Consider the following 25793-nt stretch of genomic DNA (forward strand, 5'->3'; position numbering starts at 1 on the left):
TAAAGTGCCATGAGCTTATGTAGTCAAATAACTTTGACATCACTTTGATTTTGCTTAAAACTTTATTGTTAAAATATTTTATTAAATATTTCATCCTTAAAAATATGACGACTTTTAAAATATTTTAACTATTTTAAAATGTATTTAATTTAAAATTGTATATTCATTAATATAATAATATATTTAATCATATATATCCAAGTTTAATTAAAATAAACTAAATTATAAAGAAAATAAAATTTAAATAATGTTCATACAGTTACTATCATCCATATACACTCACCTAAAGGATTATTAGGAACACCATACTAATACTGTGTTTGACCCCCTTTCGCCTTCAGAACTGCCTTAATTCTACGTGGCATTGATTCAACAAGGTGCTGAAAGCATTCTTTAGAAATGTTGGCCCATATTGATAGGATAGCATCCTGCAGTTGATGGAGATTTGTGGGATGTACATCCAGGGCACGAAGCTCCTGTTCCACCACATCCCAAAGATGCTCTATTGGGTTGAGATCTGGTGACTGTGGGGGCCATTTTAGTATAGTAAACTCATTGTCATGTTCAAGAAACCAATTTGAAATGATTTGAGCATTGTGACATGGTGCATTATCCTGCTGGAAGTAGCCATCAGAGGATGGATACATGGTGGTCATAAAGGGATGGACATGGTCAGAAACAATGCTCAGGTAGGCCGTGGCATTTAAACGATGCCCAATTGGCACTAAGGGGCCTAAAGTGTGCCAAGAAAACATCCCCCACACCATTACACCACCACCACCAGCCTGCACAGTGGTAACAAGGCATGATGGATCCATGTTCTCATTCTGTTTACGCCAAATTCTGACTCTACCATCTGAATGTCTCAACAGAAATCGAGACTCATCAGACCAGGCAACATTTTTCCAGTCTTCAACCGTCCAATTTTGGTGAGCTCGTGCAAATTGTAGCCTCTTTTTCCTATTTGTAGTGGAGATGAGTGGTACCCGGTGGGGTCTTCTGCTGTTGTAGCCCATCCGCCTCAAGGTTGCGCGTGTTGTGGCTTCACAAATGCTTTGCTGCATACCTTGGTTGTAACGAGTGGTTATTTCAGTCAAAGTTGCTCTTCTATCAGCTTGAATCAGTCGGCCCATTCTCCTCTGACCTCTAGCATCAACAAGGCATTTTCGCCCACAGGACTGCCGCATACTGGATGTTTTTCCCTTTTCACACCATTCTTTGTAAACCCTAGAAATGGTTGTGCGTGAAAATCCCAGTAACTGAGCAGATAGTGAAATACTCAGACCGGCCCATCTGGCACCAAAAACCATGCCACGCTCAAAATTGCTTAAATCACCTTTCTTTCCCATTCTGACATTCAGTTTGGAGTTCAGGAGATTGTCTTGACCAGGACCACACCCCTAAATGCATTGAAGCAACTGCCATGTGATTGGTTGATTAGATAATTGCATTAATGAGAAATTGAACAGGTGTTCCTAATAATCCTTTAGGTGAGTGTAGATATCCATCAATAAATGCAGTTCTCTATCGGCTCTCATAGGGACTGTTTGGCATACAATGACCGTACTGTAACAACTCATATTATAGACTTTAGTATGTTAGATATTGAAAAGATCATTTGAAATATTAATTTGTTGTCCTATACATTCCAAAGTGAGACACAAAAGTGACGTTGAAGCTTGAAGGTCCTGCATTGTTCAGCGATGGACAGTCATTCGTTTTATTCATAATCAAACTCCGTCCACTCTCTTCAGAAGATCAATGCAGAAGAAATGAGAAGAGACAGTTTCTGTATTAGCACCATAAATCCTCATAAAACAGAGCAACCAGGTGCAAAAGCAAACATCTATTCACACTCGCGTTAGAGAGCAATATTTCTGATAAGAGAAATGTGTTTAGTTCACATCTAAAGAACAATGGTTCCAGTTTGGTATCACACACAGATCTCAAAATAATTTATTGTACATTTATCAAACTATCTGAACAAACCACCTCTGCCAGTTCATAAATCTTTATTTATTTATTTTTAAATGTCGTTTATCTTTTCTGCCTATCTGTAATAATGTACAGTTAGGAAGAAAATATAATTTGCTCCCTAACAAACGAAAACCTCATGCACCACAAGGGGGAGTTGTTCAATAGTGAATTACACTACGGCCATATAAACTGTAACTGTATATCGCTTCAACTATAAATTATTGATAGGGTGGGAATGATATTACACCTAATCATAAATTGCCCTACATTTCACATTTGCATTTTTAATCGAATTACTATTTAGTAATTAACTTAACACTTTCACCCATTATTAATTATTAACTACAGAAAGCAATCTGGGATAATGTGTTTTTTGACAATGGTGAAGAGGTCCATTGTTTGGTTCAAACCTCAAATCTGAACCCTGATAAGGTTTTGACCCAGAACCCTATGCCACATTCTCACATGTTTATGTTGTCACTGCAGGTCAGGCCAGTCCTCAATTAGAGCGAAAGATGAATAGATGGAAAGAAATGAGCTTTCCCTGACTTTGGGAATATACCAGTCAGACAGACATCGAACCTCTACATGAAAGTGAAACGATCTGGGTCTGGGTGCCTCAACAAGTACTGTTGACTTTAATGAGGCAAACGGACAACATTTTCTGAACATTTTCCATGCCTGCGCTTTTTCTGACCCCTGAGCAGCAGTTTACAGCAATATCACTCGCTGTATCAAGACACGTGCTTTCTGTGGACTGCTGTTGTTCAGATCAGGTCTATAACTGCTGAACCAACACCAGTGTAATTCCACATCAATCTAGAGCCTGAAAACACACAGGAACATCAGTGCTGTTTCAAACAAACTGCAGCAGTTCATTATGCCTTCAACTGTAAGTGTTTTTTAAGTGGCAAGATAAAGCAAGTAGTCAAGTAACTTTGACATCACTTAGATTTTACGTAAAACTAATATGATTATTGTTTAAAATATTTTATTATATCTTATTAAATATTTAATTATTAAAAAATATTACAACTTTTTAAAATATTACGATATTTAAATATTTTTTAATTTGAAATTGTATATTCATTCGTATATAATGATATATTTAGTCATATAGTGTATATCCTAGTTTAATTAAAATAAACTTAATTATAAAGAAAATCAATTAAAATAATGTTCACAAACTTCCAGGTCCAGGTCACGTTTTACAATACAATCGAAAGTGATAATAATAAGAACTTATATTTTAAAAAGAATGTTAGGATTATAATGTTTTGGTATCCTGATTGCTGACACAATTTCCATGATAATTATATGCAACTTTTCAATACCATAATGAATCTGGATTTTTTTTTTAAATGTTAATTACCACAATCATTTGCAGTAATTATTCTCAGTGGTGATACTCATTAGATTCACATTAGCATGTTTATACTGCAGTAAAAATACTGCAATTTAATGTTTGTTTTTTTACATTAAAGGCAGTACAACAAATACACACAGTGTAAATATTTATACATATTTATATTGATATAAAATATTTAATTGTTTTTAGAATTACAGTGCAGAGGACTGTTATAGCCATACATATTTAAAGAAAACACATGCTTAACTGCAATAAAATGTTTGTGAGATTCTTTCTCTTAAAGCAAAAAGAGTTGCAAGGCCACTATTTTTAATTTGACCAAAAGTTAAAAAAAACATTTCCATTTATGTAAATACACAGGAAAGTGCCGAAAGTGATGCAACATTTCACATTAACACTACTGGGCTCAAATGACTGCTGTAGGATCTCATAGGATTTCAATGCAGTATATATAAAAAAAAAAGAGTTTTCAAAGTTGTAAATTCAGATATTTGGAGTATGTTGTACAATAAATTCTATATCAGACTCAGTCTAATTCAATGTGTTAGCCTACTTGCTATTTCTTTGCTATTATTTGTGATATACTAACTCTAAGTGAAAACTGTGAAATTCCTACATAATGTTTTCCAGTGTAGGTGAACATGCTTGATCAAAGATATGCATATTGATATGAGATTCCTCAAGTGTATTTTGAAGCTGATCTCAAACACCGTTCCAACCCCTGGAACAGCAACAGACTATGAAAATCTTTTGTGTTCAAACATTCCCAGTCTGCTGGATTGCTTTGAAAGTCAAATATGCTGTGTGTGAGTGTGTGTTTACATATACCGCTTGAACCCTAAGCTGCACAGCGCTCCATTGTTGTCTATGCAGGCTCACATGGAGTGAACGTTACTCAGATGAACCCATGTGGTCCATTTCAAAAAGAGTGGTGAAAGTCACATGACCGTAGCGCATGATGAGTCAGGGAAGAGTAAACAGGTCAGTACACTTAATCGGACACTTCCTGTTTTTCAGAATGCACACACCCGCATTTCATGAGTCAAGTCATTTCAATGGAAATTTTTAGGGAAATTTATAAAGCATGCTTGTAGGAAAACAAAACATCATGTGACTCCTATTTGAATCTCGGTGAAAATGAATTGTGTACTTATTCATATTCTTAACAAAAAAGTTTTCTGTGTTAAAGAGATACACCCAAAAATGAAAATTCTGTGATCATTTAATAAACAACACTGGTCCCCATTGACTTCCACTGTATGAACAAAAAACAATGAGACGCTTCTCAAGATATCTTTTGCGTTCCACAGAAGGAAGACAGACATTCTGGGTAATGAAATGATGAGTTTTCCGTTTTTGGATGAACTATGCCTTTACCAGATGACTCCTTTCATAATGGGTGTGTAACATGTTTAAGTCATGACTGTGTTAAAAAACAAAAGTCAGGTGACTGCGGAAAAGGAGGAGATTGTTTACAGAATAAATGAGATGGGCCTTTTAAATTGAATCTGAGACTTGTCGTAAAACAGGTTCATTTGCTTGTTGAATTAACCTTGACTTGCCAGGCTTGATGGGAAAATCACCTGTTAAGCAGCATTATTTTCCAGGCCTAAATATGTAATGATTCTGTTTGCACTAGAGGTCAAAGAAGTATAGAATCTTGTCGTTGTTTCTGGTTTCCTCCTTTTTTCTTATTATCCATGTAGTGGAAATTCCCTCCTGTACTAACTGAATAGCCTTTAATTAACATTTTTACACTTCTGCTCTGCCCAACACACACTCATAGCTCAACCCCTGTGGCTTTCGCAGTTCTATTCAGTCAGAGCTCTATAGAGATGCTAGTCATTGGGTTTTGTGATGTGTGAACGCCGTTGTTCTCTGACTCATTTATTGCATCTCTATTGTTTATGGCATAGAAGACACCATGATACATTTCACACATATGTGAAAAACATTTAAACTTTTTTCTTAAAGCAAAAAAATGACCCTAAAAATATCTAGTGTAACCATTAAGTAAAAATTCTAAAATATTTTAATGAATACATAATGGTTATTTTGATTAATAATTGAAAATTATTTATTTACAAATATAATACATTTTGTAAATAATTTATATATATATATATATACATTTTACTGAATGAAAACTGTCCCAAAATCCCCAAAGGAAAGACAAATAACAATGTGAATCATGTTTCCTAGACAGTAATAAAATTTAATAGATAGTGCAGTAAATCTTAAGTGTGTCTCAGAGTTTCAGATAAGATCTCAACAGTATCTCAGTTTGCATTGCTGATGACAAGTCAGTGTTCAAAAGCCTGTCCGTAGGGTTCAATTTAACTACTGAATCGCGTCAAGGGGGAAATTTTATTTATTTTTTATTTTTTTGCGTCATATGCTTAATTTATACCTGAATAGGTCTGTGTGCTTAAAGTTCAATTATGATGTCACACACAAAAGAATGTGGAATTAATGTCAAGTCTGACAGTGACCTGTCAGAGAAACACAAAAGCATTTGACCGTTCCGTAAATACTCATTTACTTCTGCTGATGACCTCAAAATGACAGATTTCTTTTAAAAAGTTGTCAAACATTATAAATAGTAAGACGCTTTTTTTGTCAATTAAAAAATATGCCTATTCATAAAAGTCCAAATATCTGATATCTGATTTTTTTTTTTTTACTTTTTAAAACCGATTGAGTGCTTATTTTTATTAAATGGCACTTATTTTCTCAAGAAATTCTGCCTTTGAATGGTACTTTGTCTCATGTTTTCTGAAGTTAGACCACCACATTTTTGTCTTATACAGTCCCACTGCTACAGAGCTCCAAGGAGGAAGATGAGATCAAAGATGATCCAAAATAACAGTCTTCAATAACAGTCCACTCAAAAACGTGTAACATAGACAATAACTGGCAACTGAAATGGGGAAAACTCAGGACTTATAAACCCAGGGGCTAATGGGATAATTAATGAAACAACAGGTGGTGACGATGAACTTAACAAGACACAGGCAAAAACTAGGTCAAAAAAAGAAACTCAACACAGACATGTGACACCCACAACAAAATGCATAATTATATAATTAATTTAATTTTAATGTACTCTACAATTACCTTAATAGGTCAGGATCTTTAGCAATGTAACACTGTTTTATATGTTAATATCAGTTAATGCTACAGCAAACATTAACATAAATAAATAACAGCACTTATTGATTTTGGTTAATATTACAAATGTATAAATTATTTTTTAATTTAATGTGAATTTATACAACTGTATGAACAAATGTGAATTAATAATGAACGATTAAAGATTGCCCTTCATAGTTCATGATACGTCATGCATTGGTTAAACTACACAAAAAATAGCAACAATTTTCACTCCAAAATTACTTGTACATTTTACATATAATTACAAAAAAATGACAAGTAACATTCAATTTTGAAGTAGAAAGACTAAAATATTATAGTAAAACATACTCCAATAATCTTTGTTATATTTACAATAATGTTTTACAGTGTATATTGTAAATCATTACCATATATATCAACATCAGTCTAACCTGCTGATTTGGCCATTCAAATGTAACTGTTTTTGTTATGCCGATGAATCACATTGAAACAGATAGAGAGGGAGGAGACAAAGAAGAAGAGTTGTGGTGAGGAAGTCTGAGAGAAGGAGGGCGAGAGAGAGGGAGGGAGGGAGAAAGAATGCTATGATGTCACACCAGTAGTGCACTCAAATACAAAAGCAGCCGAGAGAAAGACACACATACACACACACACACACTCACATTGCTGCCTGTTTCACCAACACAACTCCACAGCACACTTCTCCAGCTCTGAATGTGAGTACTAGTTTACTTTTCTCTCTCTCAGCACACTTCATCAGCACTCAGCAGTCTCTTTGTCCTCAGCTTATTCATTTTCTCTTTCTCTCGATCTCTCTGTATCCTCTCTCTCTCTCTCATGTGCTGAACAACTGAAACTGTTTTGGTTAGAGTTACAGCTCCTGATCTATCTAACGGCTGCTTTCTCTCTTGCTTTGTTTCTTATAGTTGCTCTTTTGCCAACTTCCAGAGTCTTTTGTGCTGTGCGTCTTTGTGTAAATGTCTCAGTCCCTGGCTGTCTCTATTGTCCATCCTTAACATTCCTGAATTCAAAGTCTTCTCTGAGTGCAGCGTCACAGTTTTAGCATGTTATTTCAGCTGCTTTTGAACTAGTTTTATGCTCAGGTTGTTAGTTTTGCTTGAGTAAACTCAGTTGTTGTGTTTGTTCCCTATCACTCTAATTGAAAACCACAGATGTTTATGAATTTATTGCATCTTTGTTTGTTTTGAATGGCTTTGTTAGTTGTTTGGTGAAGAAACATATCTGACCTGGTGCATGATTGGTTTTGAACAGAGAGGCTCTTTGTTTGAGAAATGGTAGTGGAGTAGGATTAATTTTCTGGCAGAGAGTTAGGAAATGAAATGCTGTAGTAATCTGTGTAAGCAGCAACAGGGATGGAGCTACTGAATGAGAAACAACTAAATAAAGTGAATGGGGGAGAGAAATATAGATGCTCATTTAGCCAAAGTCAACAGAGAGAGGAAAAAAATCACACAAATAAAACAGACTGCTTTTGTTAACACAACTGAACAGCAGTCTGGATCAAACCATAACACGTCAACACTTACAGCTGCTCAGAAGAACGTTTGTCCTAACAGTCTCCTTTAACCTCTACAGGAGAGACAATCACAATCGCTGTACTCGAACAACTGCTGCTTTTAGACTGCAATGAGAGCGTGATTATCTCAAGTGTGTCTCCTTAAAAGCTTCAGATAAGATCTCAAAGGTATCTCAAACTGTACTTCTTACTTGAATCAGCGTTAAAAAGCCTCTCCATAGGGTTCAGTTCAACTACTGAAACGTGTCATCTGGAAAAAAAAGAGAATTGCATTCATTTTATACCTGAATGGGTTCACAGCTCAATTATGATGTTCATAAACAGACATTATATCACAACACTTGTGACTATGTGCCTAAAGATCAAGAACTATTAAGTTAATGCTGCAGTACAATCAAATTCAATTATGCAAACAATTACTTGAATAATCTTTTATTGAGAACATGTTTTTAATGTCTCAAAGTAATTATGCTTTTTTTTTTGGGGGGGGGGGGCACTTAAAGACTAAAATGTTTAGGTGGTCTAACTTTAGAGAAAATGAGTATCACTTAAAAGTCAAAAATTCTTGAAAAAATAAGTTTTATTATTTACAAATAATAATAATAATACTATAAACACTGAAACAGTTTAAAAAAAGTTAAAATGCTATTAACATATTCGTGAAAACCAAACATGTATTTATAGCATATTACATATTTTGGCTTTTTTATGAATAGGCACAGTCAGAAAAGTTTTACATATGTATTGTATATGATAAATTTAAAATGATTGTTAAATCATCAATGACGAGAAATTATCTTAGTTACTTCATTTGAAATTCACAAAAAAGGTCAAAATAGGTTATTTATATTCACTTAGTTCCAAATTTTTCTTGTCACATGATAACAAAACCTGCATGTGTGTTTTATATATAAATGTGTGTGTGTGTGTGTGTGTGTGTGTGTGTGTGCATTTATGAATTTCTTCCTAAGATAGTCCACGAAAAAAAAAAAAATCTCAAAAACATCTAAGTGCTTCATTAAACCTCCGGAAAGAACAACAAAACGTCTCTGCTCTCTTCAGAAAGAGGAAATTGGAGTGGGAAGCTTTGTTGTTTTACGAGTGAAATCAGGATTAATTAATGCAGAGACATAAAGGAGTCGCCCATAAAAAGGGGCTGCACAAAAACGGCAACAGATGCTTAAATGGATCTTTCTTTTTTTTTCACCACCGCCCATTTCTCTCTCTCTTTCAGACTGGAATCACATGGCCAGAGTGTGGGACAGGAACGAACTCATCAGCAGCATCTAAAATGCCAATCTCTGGAAGATAGAGGCTTTTGTTTGAGGAAAGGACGATAAGAAAAAAGGAGCTGCACTCTTCAGAGAGCATTTTTGTATACCAGCACACTTATTCAAAAGCCTACAACACAAACAGACACAACATGCTGCAGCAAATCCTAGCTGACATGTACATCGACCCTGATGTACTAGAGGCCTTGAACGAGGAACAGAAGAAGATCCTGTTCTTCAAAATGAGAGAGGAACAAGTCAGGCGCTGGAAGGAGCGGGAAGAGAAGGAGGGCAAGGAAGGGATAAAAAAAGAAAAGCACCGGCAAAAGAAAGGTATGAGCTCACACCTTTCTAAAAATACTGCCACGGCTGTCATTTCAAGATTCAAGAGTTTTATTCGTCACATACACAATTATACAGAGTATAACCAGCAGTGAAATGTAGGTCAGGTCCACTCCAAGGACAGTGCAATTATATAGAATACAAATATTAAGAGAAGAAAAGTAGAAAAAAAATTAAAAAAAATAAAATAAAATAGAAAGAATAAAATAAAAAGATAGATAAAAAATATAAATATAAATGTGCAGGTCAGTATGTTGTTGACTTAAATAGTACTAAGAGGAATGTGCAAAATAATGTGCAAAAAAGTTGTACAGGGTATATAATAGCAGCAATATGAGGTAGAGAAAAATTATGAATAGCTTATTGATATGGTGATATTTACATGGAGTCAAGTGATGTTATGACACATTCTGTAAGCATCAACAGGAGACAAAAACTATTTACAGAACAGTCAAATGCTTTTGTGTGTCTCTGACACGCCACAGTGTTTTTGCACATTCTTATGTGTGGGACATCATAATTGAACCTCACGGGCCCATTCGGTATAAATTGAGCACATTTTTACTTTTTATTCAGATGACGCATTTCAGTAGTTGAACTGAACCCAATGGAGAAGCTTTTGAATAGTGATTGTTGGCTACATTCACACAGAAGCAGAGCTGAATATAGTTCAGTTCTGTTATTAGAGAGAAGAATTGTTCACACACACTTCAGCTATTAAAGAGTGTGACAAGCACTTAATATAATCGAAATAACTACCAGTTTCAAGACACGGTTTTTGTTTTTTGTATTTGTATTTTTTTTCTAAATAATACCAATAATAACTTTCCAAGCTTCCTGTTTCAATTATATCTGCAGTTGATTTGTTCCATTTTTATAACTGATGTGGGTACATTTAGATTTGTCATTATTTTGTGTAATAGTCTATGTAAAGTGTTTAAAATGCTGAAAAATTATATTGGAAAAAACAACTATTCTATTTTCCTTGAGGCTCTGGCAATAATACAGAAATTTTAATTTCAGCTAATATAGAGACTAATTTACACGGAGCTGAAAAGAATGACAACAATTTACACTACACTTGAAAATTTTGGGGTCAGTATAAGATTTTTTTTCTCCTATGCTCAAAGAGGTTTCATGGATTTGATTTAAAAATACAGTAAAAACTGATGAATTTGCTAATGCTGAATTTTCAGCATCATTACTCCAGTCTTCAGGGTCACATGATCGTTCAGAAATCATTCTAATACACTGATTTCCTGCTCAAGAAACATTTCTTATTGTAAACGGTTGTGCTACTAAACATATTTTGTGGAAACATGATTTTTTTTAAAAGTTTATATAATGAAAAGAAAGTTCAAAAGAGCCATGTTTATTTGGTGTAACATTGTCACATTATAAATGCTTTTACTGTCACTGAATATTAATATCTTTCAAAAACAAAATGTGACTGACCACAAAATTTTAACTGTAGTGTAATTCACATGTCAGTTATTTCAACACATTTAGAGCCTGTTCACATTTAGATGTGAACATAGCCAATCAGAGAATGATTCACTTTTAGTGAATGTCTGTGCAGATCCTTTTACACCGTTCCAGTAAACTATATGAAAGCAGCGTTACAAGGAACTCAAAATAAATCTTTTAACACGCCCTCACTGATGTAACAAGAAAATCAATACCTGTGTGAAATGTTCTAACGTCATTTTAAGGTGAGCACATATTTTTGAGGCCAAAGGAAATTAAGTGACCTGAAAGAACGAAAGAGTCACATAACAATACCGCAGAGACATGCTACAGCTGCAAGGAGGAAACCAGAGGCAAATTCCAGCTTTTCAACACTGACCTTGCAACACACACAATACTCCCATGCAAATCACCTTGCAGTAGATTACTGTTTATCTCCATAGCATCAGCAATTGTAGTGTGTTGGGCCTTGTTTGGGATCTAACCCCTGTAATGCCGTAGGGGCCCTGCTGCTGTAAATTCCTCTAAACATTTCAGGGCTTTCTTAAACTAATGCCTGAGGATGTGCTTTGCCAGAGATTTGGGCATGGAATGTTCTCAGGAAGCACAACATGCAAAAACAAAGCAAACTTAAAAGAGCCATTTTTGGTTGACCAAGGAACCTCTCCATGAACAGTTCTTAAAATAATTTTTTTTTCCTTAGTATAAACAGCATTTTAAACATCTAAAAACATTTTATGGAATTAAAAGGTTGCCTTGATTTTAAAGGTTCTTCATGGAAGCGTTAATGACTTTATTTTTAAATGAAAATTCTGAAAACGTTTTCACCCTTAGGCCATCCAAGATGTAGATGAGTTAGTTTCTTCATCAGAACAGATTTGGAGAAATTTAGCATTACATCACTTGCTCTACAGTGAATGGGTGCCATCAGCATGAGAGTTCAAACAGCTGATAAAAACATCACCATAATCCACAAATAATCCACACGACTCCAGTCCATCAATTAACATATTTGAAGCGAAAAGCAGCATGTTTTCATCATTAACAGGTTTTTAACTTCTGGTTACAACAACAGTCCTCTATCCATAATATTGCTTTCTCCAGTGAAAAAGCATATCTCATTTGAATCGGTAGAAAAATATACACAGACCAGGCAGTGTTTACAACTGAAAACAGTCCAAAATGGTTGTAAACATATATGAATTTTGATGTGAGAAGACGGATGGACTTTTTCTACTGAAGAAAGCATTATTATGAATTATGAACTATTTTGGCCAGTAGCAATGGGTAAAAGTTAAAACGCCTTAATGATGGATTTGTTTCTTACAAATGTGCAGCTTTTCACTTCACAAGAAGTTAACTGATGGATTGGAGTCATGTAGATTACTTATGGATTATTGTGAGGTTTTTATCAACTCTAATTCTGACTAAGCTAGTGATTTCTTCAAATCTGTTGCAAAGAAGAAACAAACTCATCTATACAGTACCTTGAATAGCCTAAAGGTGAGTACATTTTGGGTAAACTATTACTTCAAAAATGAAAGCTCTTTAGAGAATAGAGAAAAAAACAACAACCCAATAATGTGGTTTGCAAATGACAGTATGAGGAAAAAACTGAGAACAAGAGTTGTGTAACAGAGCATAAATATACATGGAATTTCAAAACATCAGATGCTCGTAACATGTTCCCTGGCTGGGAAAAACATTCAGTTCAGGTGATGATGACGATGGAATCCAACCGAACAGGAATTTACGTTTACAACAGCATTTGCTCAAGGATGTAAATGTTCTTGAAATTGTTCCTATCAATAGTGCTGGTATTCTCCCCCGGCTTCTGTTTCTCATCAAAAAAGCGTCACGTCACATGAGCCACATTTAACACAGGGCCTTTGTGAAGTGTTTAGCTGCTGCACAAACGGGCACAAAAGAGAGCTGCTGTGTCACAGTCATGCAGTTTGATTCTTATTCATTTACTTCAGTTTGACACTAACACAGTCAAATCTCTTTTGATTTTCTCTCCATGGACACACAACTGACAGGGTTCACAGCTCATGTCAATGGCAGCATTGTGAAACGCAGCTGTGTCCGTCTTTCTCTCGCTCAACACTTTGTGGCTGTTTTCAGTCGCCTCAGCTGATACTGTGTGTTAGCTCTGCGTCAGGGGCAGTCGAGATAAATACTGTTGAAGTTTCTGTTGGCAGTTCTTTTTGTACACAGGCAAACAAATCTATGAGCTATCGCTGGAACTTTGTACCCGAGACTCTTTTGCTGCCCACTGGAGAGAAAATACACCAATGAGATCGCTGTAATATGTCACTTGTTTCTCTTTGACAGCAATCCGATTAAATAGATGGCAAATGGAGATTTCGAGGTGTGGTCAGACTATAGACACCTAATATGCGTCAACGAATATGAGCAACAGGATGTGATGTCACACTCACTGTCTTTGTAGCATATGTAGATGTATCCTCTAAAGGTGCAAATAATTTAGTAGCACACATTAATCCAGCAAATCCTCAGCCAAAGGAATGAGTCTGTGAGCTGAACCGACTAAATTAAACACTTTACAATAAGTCCTGGTAACATTTGTTAAGGTGTTATGAACTAACAATGAACAATTTTTGACATTTAAAAAGTTGCATAAAATTATATCTGCATTTGTGATTCTGAATGTGTTTTCTAATGTAAATAGCATAGGCTAACATTCCTCTTTCTTTTTAAAGCACAGCATTGTATCCCTAGCTTTTGATTAATAATGGATTATACATATTAATTTAAAATGTCAACATTGACAAGCAACACTACTGACAAATTAAAGCATGCAGCTTGTCTTAAACTTGTTTACATTCTTTAAAGTCAAAGATCTCAACACAAACTCCTCTCTTATCAAAATCCAAATAAGACTATACATAATCTGAGTTGTGAACCACATCTTCATTGCTCTACACAAGAGGTTCTAAACATTTTCAAGGCACTGCCCACAACAACAGTTAAAGACCTACAACCCTTCCAGCTGTTCATGATTTACTGGATCAGTATTCAGGATAAGGATATCACAATATCTACCTGATATATCTGAACTATTTTGTAGAGCTTGGCATACAGAAAATATATGTTCATGGAATGTATTCAAATTCTCATGGAATTGCAGGATTTTATTAATTTACATGGCTGTTCCAGATGTAGAAATCACACTTTTATAATTAGGCTTCCTTATACATCCAGGTTTTTCCTCAAGAGAAAACAGATTCTTGATAAGAATACTATTAGAAGTTTGCTGAGGGCCCCTTGAGAACCGCTGGCCTGTTCTCTTTATGTATGTCAACAATTGTCTCATTTGTGCTTATTTTCAGAAGTTTAAATAGTTCACCCAAAATGTTTCATTCTGGATTGGAACAACATGAGGGTGAGTAAATGATGTCAGAATTTACATTTTGGGTGAACTGCACCTTTAAGGAGTAACAAGGAGTGACATCCAAGCTATAAAACTCTCCTATGGGATGGTATGAACACAGATTTTTTTAAGGCTTGTTGTTATTTGTAGTAAAAGGAGGGAGAAGCTCAACCATTGATAAGTTGCGTTCCTATAGGCTACAAGGTGTAGCTCTAATCACACTGGCCAGATGCAGCCCTAGGCTGCACAAGTGGGGTCATAACGCTTTAAGAAACACTCCTCAAAAAACACATTCATCACCATACAATTTCATCACCTTTCAAGCACACACGCCATGTCTTAAGCAGCATATGTAGGTGAACCATGTGACCTTGGCAACAAGCACTACAAACACACACCAATCTAACCATTAGCGTGAAAAATACCTCAAAGATGTGTGCCAGTTTTATATTATGTAACTTTTGTAGTTTCAGTAACACATACTGAACATTTCTGAGATTTCTAACAGAAACCCTAAATTCATTCCTGCATGGAAATGAAGCCATTTGATTTGCCTCGCTCTTCGTCGTAGTGTGGCTTCTGTCGACCTGGAGAACCGGTTCTTTACATAACCTTTTCTGCTGGAACTGAGGGGTGTTAGGTTTTCCCTTACGTGCAAGCAAAAAAAATGGAAAAGAAAAGCAGATCAGCCCCTGCTGGAACAAACAGTTTCTCGCTGTGAAATTCTTGACATTTTTTCCATATTTCCCACTGTGATATTCATGGCATTGTGATGTACTTTTAAATTATTTAGCTGAGGTGAACTGGAATCCCCTGCAATCCGCACAAGGATCCTCTTACGTAAGCACTACATATCAGTCGATCACACTTAATTTCATGCCTTCAAACATTTGGTGTAATCTGAGAAGGTTAAATCATACTGAAATAATGATGAGGGTGACTGGGAAGGATTCACAGCTTTTGTGGGTCAGTGTAAGTATCTGTAAGGTGATAATACAAGCCTGATGAACGCTGGCATTGACATCTAGACACTGAATGACATTTACACACTTCTAAACCAGAGCAGGCGACCTAGTATGCAGGATCAATTTCACTCAATGTCACAGTGCCATCTGTCTGTGAAAAGGACACATTACAGAGCGTAATACTGGAAATCAAGGGTTCAGGGTTTCGGTAGCCCTCACTGCAGAACAAAGATCCAGGGGGCAGGCTTGGATCCACATCTAGGGGGTGGAGATTGGTATGTTTAGGAGTGGGAATGGGTGGGTTTAGGGATCAGGGGGCGGAGACGGGTAGGTTCAGGTATATGAGGTGGGAGGAGTTGGATCTAGATCCAACCACACCCCCTGGATCTTGTGTTCTGCAGTGAGGACCATCTCCAGGGTTTGGCTGGTTAACATCTCAAAGAGGTCTGTAACCAAAAAAATATGCAGCAGAATATAATTTTAAAAGGCTGTCAATGGCGAAATATGCTTTATTCCAAACTGCCAAACCTCAACCCCTTGAGTTGAGTAAAGAAGATTTAAATAACAAGAAATTACAGACTATTAAACTTCAAAAATACCCATTATCTTTGTTCAGAAAACAAGTAAAGGGATTAATTGTGAGCTTTTGCAGTGGTTGTGTCTCTTTGTCTTTGTAACTTACTTGTTTCTGTGTTGCTCATTTATTTATTTGTTTCTCAGATATTGATTTTCTTGACATGTTTATTGTTTTGTCCTCAGGCCCTTGTAAAAGTGTGAGCTGGTTGCTGGGCAGTGACGGGGACGTGCATGTGTGTATTATCGGAGAATCAGATGAGCTCAAATCTCCAAAACTCATCCTGTCCGAGCTGAGAAACAAGACAGCGGCCAACCCTAATACTATCAACAGGTACAACACGCTCAATAATAGGTAGAAATACATGGAAACACTTTAGTATAGGGACCAATTCTCACTATTAACTAGTTGCTTATTAGCATGCCTATTATTAACATATTGGCTGTTTATTAGTGCTTATTAAGCACATATTTCGCATGACCATATTCTATATCCTTGATCCTACCTAATACCTAAACTTAACAACTACTTTACTAACTATTAATAAGCAGCAAATTAAAAGTTTATTGAGGCAAAGGTGATAGTTAATTGTTTTGTTAATATTGAGAATAGGACCATAAAATAAAGTGTGACCAAATACATATGGAAGGGATTATTATTGACTGCACATTAAATATGGACATTGAATATTGATTTAAGTTTGTTTTTTTTAAAAGGATATATTTGATTGCTCAAAAGTGACTGATAACATTTATAAAGTTTATATTCATCATCACCACTCAAAGACTCCTAGAATGTTACTTTTTCATAATTAAATAGGAATAAATTATTTCAAAAATACCTTAAAATAGACAAATGTTATTTTAATTTGTAATAATATTCATACTATTACTGTTTTACTGTATTTTGAACTAACAGTAGATAAAAACATTCATATTATACCTCAAATATACAAACATTATTGGAATTAATAGCAATCTAACTATTCTCAAACCACAGAGCTAAATGTTTTTCTTTGTTCACAGAGCAAATGCAGAACCTGTAAAGAGCAGCCTGACCAAACCCAGCAGAGCACAACAAACCAGCACAGAACCAGGGATCCAGCTACTGCTCAAGGTGTGTGGGGGTACTAAATAATGTCTTCATCAAATTTAAAGAAAGAAAGCGGGTTAGTTGGGGTAATGTTAGAGCACTGGTTCTTATGCTTCTGCTTCAGAAATAATGTTGTTTTAAACATGAAGTGGCAACCCAGCACAGTTCCAATCTATCACACAAATGTAATGCAAATTAAATTAAAATGGCTATGAAGGCACATAGGCCCAAGAAAAAGTTAAATCGTTACATTTACATTAATTTAGCAGATGTTTTTAACTAAAGCAAATTACAAATGAGGAATAAAACCAGCAATTTATCTAAAAAGTTACATATAGGTCCACAGTGGACAAACATGTCCATGTCAAAAAACGGTCGTAAAAATGTGAAGCTTGGGAGCACAGACTTAAGTTTAAAGTCTCAATTTAAAGAAGACCCATGGCAGGTTATTGTAGAAGTAAAAAAGTTTAAAAAGTTAAACCAAAAAAAAAGTTATACAGGTTTAAGTTTATGAAAATGATTTATGAACAATATTTTATGAAACATGCTGAACTCTAAACCTGCTAGAAAATCGAAGCCATAAATATAAACAAGTTGTGTTCCAAATTTGAGGTTGATATCTCAAAAAATGAGTCTTCAGTAAGATTTTGTTTGGGCGCAGTACCAAGTTTTTCCCATTGCACACAGTGGTTAGATTTGTGATTTACAATATTTTTTCTCTCTCAAATATTACATGCGCACTTTTTAAAATATTTACGATTAAAAATAGCAGTTTTAATGGGGTGGAATATTAAAATTCCAATAAAAATACACACTTGAGCCAAAATTTATGCAGTTAGCATTAACACAGGCAAAAGTATAAAAAATTTTTTTAATAAAAAATAAAATGGACAAAAATGTGCATAAGGTTGCACAAGAGTTAAGGAGGCATAGGCTGAATAGTAAGAACTTTGTGAACCATATTTGTCCTTACCTTTGGTGGGCGGTTTTTTTCAGGATAAGGCAATGTCACATTCTGCATGTTGGTATATAATATGACTCACTTCTATGAATTTACAGTACATATAATTTGTGTGACCAATCAGAGCATGAGATGAGATTCACAAGGTTGGAGGATAAAGAATATCATTAGCTTGGTATAAAAACAGACCTCAATGGAACGTCCACCATGATAAAACGTGTGCATGAGTGTACATGTGTTTAAATGAGTGTGCTTTCATGTGATTTGACATATGAATGTGCATATGTGTGAAAAGATGTATACAGTTGGGCACAAGAGTATTTAGTCAGCCACCAATTGTGCAAGTTCTCCCACTTAAAAAGATGAGAGAGGCCTGTAATTTTCATCATAGGTACACTTCAACTATGAGAGACAGAATGGGGGGGAAAGAATCCATGAAATCACATTGTAGGATTTTTAATTAATTAATTGGTAAATTCCTCGGTAAAATAAGTATTTGGTCACCTACAAACAAGGAAGATTTCTGGCTCTCACAGACCTGTAACAACTTCTTTAAGAGGCTCCTCTGTCCTCCATTCGTTACCTGTATTAATGGCACCTGTTTGAACTCGTTATCAGTATAAAAGACACCTGTCCACGACCTCAAACAGTCACACTCCAAACTCCACTATGGCCAAGACCAAAGAGCTGTCGAAGGACACCAGAAACAAAATTGTAGACCTGCACCAGGCTGGGAAGACTGAATCTGCAATAGGCAAGCAGCTTGGTGTGAAGAAATCAACTGTGGGAGCAATTATTAGAAAATGGAAGACATACAAGACCACTGATAATCTCCCTCGATCTGAGGCTCCACGCAAGATCTCACCCCGTGGGGTCAAAATGATCACAAGAACGGTGAGCAAAAACCCCAGAACCACACGGGGGGACCTAGTGAATGACCTGCAGAGAGCTGGGACCAAAGTAACAAAGGCTACCATCAGTAACACACTACGCCGCCAGGGACTCAAATCCTGCAGTGCCAGACGTGTCCCCCTGCTTAAGCCAGTACATGTCCGGGCCCGTCTGAAGTTTGCTAGAGAGCATTTGGATGATCCAGAAGAGGATTGGGAGAATGTCATATGGTCAGATGAAACCAAAATAGAACTTTTTGGTAAAACCTCAACTCGTCGTGTTTGGAGGAGAAAGAATGCTGAGTTGCATCCGAAGAACACCAAACCTACTGTGAAGCATGGGGGTGCAAACATCATGCTTTGGGGCTGTTTTTCTGCAAAGGGACCAGGACGACTGATCCGTGTAAAGGAAAGAATGAATGGGGCCATGTATCGTAAGATTTTGAGTGAAAACCACCTTCCATCAGCAAGGGCATTGAAGAGGAAACGTGGCTGGGTCTTTCAGCATGACAATGATCCCAAACACACCGCCCGGGCAACGAAGGAGTGGCTTCGTAACAAGCATTTCAAGGTCCTGGAGTGGCCTAGCCAGTCTCCAGATCTCAACCCCATAGAAAATCTTTGGAGGGAGTTGAAAGTCCGTGTTGCCCAGCGACAGCCCCAAAACATCACTGCTCTAGAGGAGATCTGCATGGAGGAATGGGCCAAAATACCAGCAACAGTGTGTGAAAACCTTGTGAAGACTTACAGAAAACGTTTGACCTCTGTCATTGCCAACAAAGGGTATATAACAAAGTATTGAGAAGAACTTTTGTTATTGACCAAATACTTATTTTCCACCATAATTTGCAAATAAATTCTTTAAAAATCCTACAATGTGATTTCCTGGATTCTTTCCCCCCATTCTGTCTCTCATAGTTGAAGTGTACCCATGATGAAAATTACAGGCCTCTCTCATCTTTTTAAGTGGGAGAACTTGCACAATTGGTGGCTGACTAAATACTTTTTTGCCCAACTGTATGTGTGTGATTTAATAATAAGAGAAGCAATACTAATAATACGATGGGTGTGTGTAGTTGGACAGGCCAGGCTCCCCTGAGCAGATGGTTTAGAGCCTGGGCAGAGAATTAAACGGTATCAGATGGCATCAGTGCCCCGTTGCCAGAGGGAATACACACATGCAAAACACACACACACACACTTCTATCTCTCTTTGTGTCTCTGAATTTGTCAACTTCGATTTTATAAGTGTTTACAAATGAGTTTCATTCAATCTGCCACAGAAACCAGAGGAGCTTAGCGATTCTATGACAGTCTCAGATGAGTCCAAGCAGGACAGCGGTTCTGATCAGTCAGCTGACGACACCAGGGGCCAAACAGATGACTCCGATTCGGGCAGCGCAGAGGAGGACATGTGCCTTTACAGATCACATATGAGCAAAACAGAGACAACAGTAGCAGACAGACTCAGAGAGCTTCAACTGCACAGAGCAATGAAAGAGCAGCTGTCAATCAACACCAAGACACACCCACAGGACACACCCACACCAGACAAAGGTAAGAGCACAGAAGTAGAATCTGAATTAACCCCAGGTATTCTTTATATACTACAAAAACACCACAGAACAAGAAACAATGAGGAACACAAAACCATTATCAACATTTATCTTATTAAACATTTATTAATAATTACTATTAATTTTGTCTGTTTATCTATTCATTCAGTTTTTAGCCTCTTTTTGCCCTTCTGTTTAAACATGTCTTAAGTCTAAATTTTATAGCAATGAACATTGGTTAAACATTAAAAAAAAATTTAAAATTAAAAAATTTTTAAAATTAAATTAATTTTTAAAATTAAAACTAATGTAATATTTTTGTTTACACACACAATATTATATATTCATATTTATATGCACAATTATAGTTGTATTAAATAATAATATTACTTAACATTAATTACTAATCTATTTTAAGAAAGGTAAGAGCACAGTAGTATCTGAAATAATGAAATAAGGTATTCTTTCAACAATATATCATAGAACCAAAAAAGATCAACATTTATCTTGTATACCATTTATTATACACAATTTATATTAATATATTTGTATATTATATAAATATTAAATACATCTTATATTGTTTAATATTATTTCATAATATATTTATAACTAAGCATTTAATATTACAACTAACAACTATTAACACTTGCCCTACGTAATAGACAAATTGTCCAAAATAATAGACAAATATCAGATAAAAAATGACCTCAAATGCATATATTTCCAACAATAAAAACAATTTATAAAATAATAATAATCATTTTTAAAATAAATAACTTTGTGTGTGTGTATAGTATTTATTTAGTGTGTGTATTTAAGTTTGATTAAAACATGTTTCCTAATAATAGAAAAGCAACAGATAAAAATTCTCTCATATGCATTTAGTTTAAAGTGTGGTTTATAAAAATTTAGAAAGGGACATTCATGTTGTTGTCAATGTAAATAGACAACAAGCGCCATCTAGTGGACTAATGTGATTATCACAGGCACCACTGCGAGCGCCTCCTACAGGACACACCGGTCACAGCAACACTTTCCTTTGTTTACCAGCTGCGGCTAATATTTTAAAAACAAGGAACTTTGCGCTGCTCCTTGCGTACTAAAACGCTGCACTGCCTTCAGACCTACACACCAACTACAACCAAACTTATTTGGAAACCGAAAACAAATACGAGCTCAGATGATCCAAACATATTAACGCACCTGTACCTGACTGTCAGCTTGGGATGGCAGACGTTACTCAGGTGTTGTTTGTGTCACCCCACATAATGTTGCACATGCATGTTAATTTATTTCATGCTAAAGTGGATAAATGATTTACGCGCGCGTGTGTGTGTGTGTGAGTCAGTGTGTGTGTGCTGGAGCGGGAATTTGCGCTGATCCCAAGTTTCCATGGCGACAGCATAAAGCAGTCAGGGGGGTCACGGCTGCAGGGAACGGCCAGAGAAACATCAACAGGAACTGCGGCTCAACTCCTGCGAGAGAAATAGAGAGAGACGTGACAAAACTAGATTACACCCATTATAATCAACACATCTGTCTAGTAGGAACCACATGAACGATCTGGTTTTGTCACGTGGTGTTGCTTGCGTCACTATCGCGACAAGTTGGCGACGTCATATACTTTTTTCTTTAATGTTGAAGCGAATTTCAACAAATCGACCGAAAATCATTAATTTAAAATGAGAGTAGGAGATATATATCAACAGCAACCGTTTACAATATGCGTTTGCAGCAACAAAGCACCGGCAGTTGTTTATGTTCAACATGCGATGATTATTATAATGAGTATGTATACATGTATGTATGTATGTATGTATGTATGTATGTTCAGTCTTAAAACTATAGGGTATATTCAGTTTTCATATAATAGCCTATTTCCTGTTTAGCCCTTCATAAATCTCTAAATGTTGTCTTAATATGTGTGCATCCTTTTTGTTTTTTGAATGCATTTTTAAAATTTCACAAAATTTGACAGTCAATTTTTTACGTTTTACAAAGATAGATTATTGTTTTAGTCAAACTGAATTTAAACCTTTAAGTGTCAGTGTCCCAAAAATGTCTTTGTGTGCATTGTATTGTCAGTGTTTATTGCTGATGACTTTGCCACGATGCACCTGGTTGGACATTTTCAGTCATTATAATGGGAACAATCTTGAGTTGCTGTGCCCGTTGCTTGCATCTTGGAAATAGAGGTTGCGTCACGTGAATACAAGGGAAAAACTGCAAGTAGAAGGTATAGTAAAGACCCCTGCATCAGTGTAGAAGGGAAAAAGTGATGGCAGAGAGTCGGTCTCACAGGAAAAGCATGAAGGGGCGGAACTCCATGCTTAGACACCTCAGGGAGAGTCTAAAAATACAGTTCTCCCCTGGCCTCTCCTCTGAGTCTCACTCTCCACAGCATCTGTCTCTGAAGTCACCCACGATCCCCACAAGCGTCCTCCTCTGTCTCGTTTCTACCCCCATTCCCCCTTTTACCTCAATCACCCCTTCACCTATTCCCTGACCGCCTGTCTCACCCCGTTTAACACATTCAAATTGAGTCATCACTCCCGTAGCCTTTACCCTCTACCTCACTCTCCTGTTATTTGTACTCTCTTCGTCCTTTACTTTCTTCCTCTGACTTTTTTCTCTTCTGCCTGCTGTCGCTCTCCTTACTTCTCCCTCTTGTGACCTCTAGACCTGCCTTGAGTGGGTGGAAAGGAGGATCGAGAGAAAGAGAGAGAGAGAGAGAGGCAGGGAGAGACAGAGACAGCTGTGGATGTATTATAATCCCCAGCGGGCTTGTGTCAGGGGTCTAACAGCTTTTCAAAGTTAGCAGTGATTTACAGACAGTCAAAGTCTCGTAATCACAAATTTCTGCTTGATTATTTCCTTAGTCTTGACCTCTCGTGAGGTCATCATGGCTCTAAACCAAAACTCAGTGAGCTGACTACATAAGCAGAATTTTAAGGCATCATAGGCGCGCTCCAGGCACAAAGACTATTCCATATGGTATGCAGCATTATTATGGCAGCATCTAATGTATTTTTCACAAAGAAGGCAATTCCATAAAGAATTGTGACGAGCTAAATGGGGGGGGGGGGGGTCCAAAATGGCATAAATGAATAAATAAATAAAAAAAATAGTTAAATATATACAAATTAAATATATAAAAATATTTAAATACATTTAAATGTATGTAAATGATTTAATACAATTATTTAAAATTATTTTAATTATTTAAAGTGTTTACTACAATTTTTTGTACAATATAATTTCTAAACGTAAATAGTGCATTATTTATACAGAATAGTTAAATCTAACAGATATAAATAAATGTTATATATAAAGTTTATATAAGTTATATGTATGTTTACCATAAGTTATTTATATATATATGAGTTTATTTGCAAAAAACAGATAACTCTGGGGGTTTCTTCAAATCATGTTTTTTTTTTTATTATGTTATGTTAGTTAGCTTTAGTTGGCATGCACAATGAAAAAACATGATTTTTGTTAAAAACGGAGTTATCCGTTTTTGCAAATGAACTCTTCATATATAAAATTAATATATAGAAAATACCTTTTATATAAAAATATATCTATATATAATTTTTTTAAGAGTATCATGTTAGCTTAGCAACATGCTAACATTGTATGCTGCCAATAGACAGCAAAACAACTCACTAGGTTTTGTTTCCATGTCTAATCTAACAATCTTTCTTCTTATCTTTCTCTCTAAAGGAGTGATGAAAGATAAGGATAGCAGTCTGACGTACGGCAGTCGTGTGGCTCAGCTTAGGAAGAACTTCAACACCAGTAATGCTCCATGTATCAAACCACCGATCCCCTGCAAGCCCGCTCACCTACTGGCCTCCCCCTCTGTCAGATAAATACAACACTGCAACACTGCACACCTGAAAAACATCCTAGTGTATCCAAAATCCTGCAAAATGAACTAGAAACATAGAAAGACTTGCGCATACCTGAGCATGTGAGCAGATCCAGGTGTGGACGCAGCTGGAGACGGACATTGTATGGAAATCAGATGCTTCTTATGACCCAGCTCGAGCAATCACTCTTCAGTTTTCACACTGTTTACAGAGGAACGTGGTCTCCAGAGGACTCAAAGATTTGTTCTACTGCCTTATATAGTGTGTGTATATATATATATATATATATATATATATATATATATATATATAAACTTTGTTTCCTTAAGGGGAGAATGACCAAAGTTATTGTTTAATGTTTTTATAGATAATAGCTAATTTTTTTTGTCTGGTTGTAAATAACGGTGTCATATTGTATTAAATAAAACAACTGGTTTTAACTGGTTTTGCGAGCTGAATGCTAATGTAACTAGAAATGCTGTTCCAGGTCCTCCAATGTCTAGATAGATAGATTAGGTGGAATGGATGGATGGATGGATGAATGGATGAATAGATGTAAAATGTATTTCCATATTATCGCCACATGTTTGGTAACTCAGCGGCATCTGGTTCATGATGGAGACAGTCCATCATTCCAGACTGTGAAACAGCAGCTGGGATAGTTATCATCTGTGCGTCCGACCGGTCGAGACAGACGGCAGCGCCGGGCCGTCATGCTGACCCTCTCGTCTCAAATGAGCTCATGCAGCTGAGTTACTGACCTCTCCCTTTTCTCCCTCCATTTTGCGCTTCCTCTAAAGGATCGGGGTGGAAAAAAGTGACATGGAGGTGCATGGAAATATAGAGAGCATAGATACAGAGGAAAAGATATGAAAAGAAGGACATAGGGAGATGGGGGGAAGGTATAAATGATCTGAAGGGGATGGGTCACTCAATCTCATAAAATTTAGTTGATTTGCAGGTGATTTTCTTTAAGATGGTATTAAAGTAACACCAGTACTGACTGAATCCTTCTGTTGAAGCTGTGGCCTCATGGTTATAGCACAGATGCTTAAGTGGTAGCCTCATATATATCTTTCAATTTATCAAAATTCTCATTACATGTATATAGTACTACATAAGTAATGTATATGACCATAACCATATTCAATTAGTATGATAGCAACTCCAGTATCAAAAGTTTGTATATACACACACACACGTCAACATAATTCAAATTTGACCCTATTTACTTTTTAATATTTGTCTTCCAATTCAACACAATTTTACATTCTTTTCAGATATAACTATAAACATATTTGGTTAAAATGTTATTTTATATGTAGGCTAGTTTTGAGCAAAAAAAAAATTAATTACATTGACTTTTTACAAAGACAGTTTAAAGG

At 36.0% G+C, this 25793-nt stretch overlaps 1 protein-coding gene across 3 annotated transcripts; it reads left to right on the forward strand.

The window, feature by feature from the left end:
* Positions 1-7086: 7086 nt before the first annotated feature.
* LOC306883494 (uncharacterized protein) lies at positions 7087-24588 on the forward strand. 3 transcript variants are annotated; one of them, XM_079438787.1, is made up of 6 exons: positions 7087-7197; positions 9253-9622; positions 16217-16364; positions 17057-17147; positions 20258-20531; positions 24260-24588. In XM_079438787.1, exons 2-6 carry the CDS (start codon positions 9442-9444, stop codon positions 24406-24408), a joined length of 843 nt encoding a protein of 280 aa, XP_079294913.1. In that variant the 5' UTR covers positions 7087-7197; positions 9253-9441; the 3' UTR covers positions 24409-24588. The 3 variants fall into 3 exon arrangements, with proteins under 3 accessions (XP_079294913.1, XP_079294912.1, XP_079294914.1); XM_079438788.1 differs by lacking the exon at positions 7087-7197 and adding an exon at positions 8154-8186; XM_079438786.1 differs by lacking the exon at positions 24260-24588 and having other exon boundaries at positions 20258-20770.
* Positions 24589-25793: the final 1205 nt, after the last annotated feature.

The sequence above is a fragment of the Barbus barbus genome, assembly GCF_936440315.1.
Source record: "Barbus barbus genome assembly, chromosome: 17".
NCBI classification, from domain to species: Eukaryota; Metazoa; Chordata; class Actinopteri; order Cypriniformes; family Cyprinidae; genus Barbus; species Barbus barbus.

Bases quoted from the DNA above. Each gene is read 5' to 3' on its own strand.
- LOC306883494 (XM_079438786.1), top strand. From the start codon at position 9,442: ATGCTGCAGCAAATCCTAGCTGACATGTACATCGACCCTGATGTACTA. The intron at 9,623-16,216 runs GTATGAGCTCAC...TTTTGTCCTCAG, and splicing joins AAAGCACCGGCAAAAGAAAG to GCCCTTGTAAAAGTGTGAGC. The intron at 16,365-17,056 runs GTACAACACGCT...CTTTGTTCACAG, and splicing joins AACCCTAATACTATCAACAG to AGCAAATGCAGAACCTGTAA.